Source organism: Aplysia californica, unplaced genomic scaffold, assembly GCF_000002075.1.
Source record: "Aplysia californica isolate F4 #8 unplaced genomic scaffold, AplCal3.0 scaffold00060, whole genome shotgun sequence".
Taxonomy (NCBI): Eukaryota; Metazoa; Mollusca; class Gastropoda; order Aplysiida; family Aplysiidae; genus Aplysia; species Aplysia californica.
In genome coordinates this window covers 1,507,874-1,510,694 of record NW_004797330.1, presented here as the reverse complement: position 1 = coordinate 1,510,694, position 2,821 = coordinate 1,507,874, and the positions used below count along the sequence as shown (strand labels likewise).

The window sequence follows — 2,821 nt, the reverse complement described above, 5'->3', positions numbered from 1 at the left end:
GAGAGAGGATGAAAGAGAAAGGTAAAAAGACCATGAGTACTCATAATTGTTCTTTTCCTATTGATTAATAAGGGCGTAATCGTTGCTGTAAAGGACACTAAGCTCTCATGGAATTGAAATGTCCGAAAAAAACAAAATCCATTTTTATCATTATTATTCACCTCTGTACTCACTTATCAAAAGTACTTTTGCATGGGTCAGGAAAAGTGGAGGCGAAATGTTGTCCAACCAATCTCTCGTATTTTACAGATTTTTTGTACGAATCAGAGTCCAGAATAGATGTCCTTAAAGTGACCTCTCCGTCCTTGATTGACCATCGATGAATCACAGAGAAGCCCTCAAACAGGTGGTTGAACCTTGACTCTCCGATTTGATAGAGACCACTTCCGTTCCTGTATAGTGAACCCGACAGCCATTTTGGAAATGATCCTGTCGACACATGTGCACAGACGAAACGTATCACCAATAATTGTAACAATGTGCACTGTATTAACGGTAATACGACAAGAAAGTGAGGATGAGGTGAGGATAGTATAAAGGTAACATGGTCGTAATTAGAGGCCAATATGTGGATGATATGAGGGAATGCCATACTATTGGGGCAATGTGAGATGAATATGAGTTCAAGAGGAGGGATCTGAAAAGGTATCCTAAGGTGAAACAATATGAGAGCAATACGAAGGTAATGAGAGTAATATGAGCGTTATATGAAGGTGGTAACACAAAGAAAGACAATATGAGGGTAGTATGAGAGCAATACGAGCGACTAGAAATATTCAAAAGAAAGAGGAATTGAGCTTTTTTTTTAAAAAATCTCTCAAAGCAGTAACATATTAAGCTCAATATGCTCATTTTTGTCAAATGAACGTATTGTGCTGCAAATTGCTGAAGACATCAGTTCGATTCCCGAGCAGGGAAGTTTTTGTGTGTGTGTGTGTGTGTGTGTGTGTGTGTGTGTGTGTGTGTGTGTGTGTGTGTGTGTGTGTGTGTGTGTGTGTGTGTGTGTGTGTTGTTTTATTTTCTTTTGTTTTGTTTTTTTGTTTTGTTTATTGGTATTTTTGTTTTTGTTTGGTTTTTCTTTAAAGCGAGTATCTCTGTCTGCTGATGAGGGGCCGTATCCCACTCACTTAGCCCGGCTTGGCCTTGATCGTAAGGGCTGAATTAGCCAGCTTCCTGAATGAGCTAAATTGTGTGGATAGGGGCGTGCAACACTTACAGTTACAAGTCCAGTATTAGATCTACGACATACTCTCTATTCAACACACAACCTCCGGGTTCAAAACCTCTCAGCTCATCATTCTCTACTTTATAACAAAGTTTTACCTTAGTGTCCGTACCTATGGGACACCCTGTATTTAACATAGGGCTCTCAATCTAAAAACATGCTGTAATACTTATTTGCTGGCTTTTTGTGTCTAAAGTCCGTTCTTGATATCAAGTCCCATGGCTGGTACTAAAATACTGACCTGATACTTCGGCCTTGACTGGCTCTTTCATGTCTGCAGAGCGATCCAAATCAAAATACTGAGGCCATTTGTCCACTTGCGGAGAACTATTTTGGTTTCCCATTTTGTCTAAGAAAAGAAAAATGTATATAAGATTAAAGAATAAAACATCACAATATTCAGAATTCAACCTTTCTAAATGAACACTAAGTCACTGCAATTATTAAAAGGTGTATCATAAATTTTTCATTGAAGCATATAAAAGGAGTCCGCGTAAACTAAACACTGTTAATCGGAAAAATCAATGATGTCAAATCCCTTATTTGTTTCTTGTCTCCTAGAAAACTGCCGATAAGCCGAACCGCTCAGATTTCTAAACCGAAAAGAATCTCAAGGGTTATGTCGACTAAACCTTCACTAACAATCTTCAGGTAAGGAAACCCATGAAGTCTTACACGCTTCAAGATAGCAAAAGAGGAGACAGAGATGCGAGTACGCGTGTGTGTCGATTTCGGGCTAGAGGGAAGGATCGCCAGAGAACTGTCGGCCTGCGTTTATCACACACATCAATAAGTCTACCCACTGTATTGTGGACTAGTGACGCAAGGACAGCAAATGTGCGTCTATCGCTCGACCTTCGGTTGGTCATGGCTTATTGTCTCAGCGAATTAAGTTCCCATATACCCTGCTTATGAGCACGTAACGGTACGCTGTGAGTTTCATGACATCACTGGCATTGGGCTTTTTTACTGTTCTAGTTCACTTGAGTCTGAGCCATTTTTCACCCAACAACCATTGGAGCTTGACAGTTTGGGGGTAGATTATATTGAATAGTTAACCAAAAAAAGACTGAGAGCTACCAGAAGATAAAATTACAACAAAAGAAAGAAAGAAATGCTCAGACAGAAAAAGAAAACTGCATCTAATTTGTTCCAATAGTTTTTATTGTATCATTTTTTTTAAAAATAGCTATAACTTGGGCAAGGGTGAAGGCTGACATGTTTGAAAGGGTAATCAAAGTGAGACAAAGAACCAGATAGCCTGTCAAGGCCAGGAGTCAATATAAAAAATTGCCATGACCTGATAAAAGGGCGGTTAAAAAGTCAAGGAAAAAAAACAAGCACATAGAGCAGCCATGTAAGAGTACATAATGGCATTGTGACTTTCTGATTACTACGCAGTCAACAATCGTTTCTATTTAAACAGCCCTCTCAAAACCGAAAACACCGTTAAACCGAGGAAAACCCGGAGATCCCGCACATTTTGATTTACGCGGACTCCACTGCATGCATGTATGTGTGTGCGTTTATGTGTGTGTGTGTGTGTGTGTGTGTGTATGTGTGTGTGTGTGTGTGTGTGCGTGTGTGTGTGTGTGT

The 2,821-nt window shown here is 39.7% G+C and overlaps 1 protein-coding gene across 1 annotated transcript in view; it reads right to left on the bottom strand.

Annotated features, from left to right (window-relative positions):
- The window catches only part of LOC101858610 (beta,beta-carotene 15,15'-dioxygenase), a gene marked incomplete in the record, with an annotated part of 14,262 nt that overhangs the window by 10,287 nt on the left and 1,154 nt on the right, over positions 1-2,821 (bottom strand). The window contains 2 exon segments of the mRNA XM_013079700.2: positions 174-429; positions 1,467-1,574. Of these exon segments, the coding sequence (XP_012935154.2) occupies positions 174-429; positions 1,467-1,569 (359 nt within the window).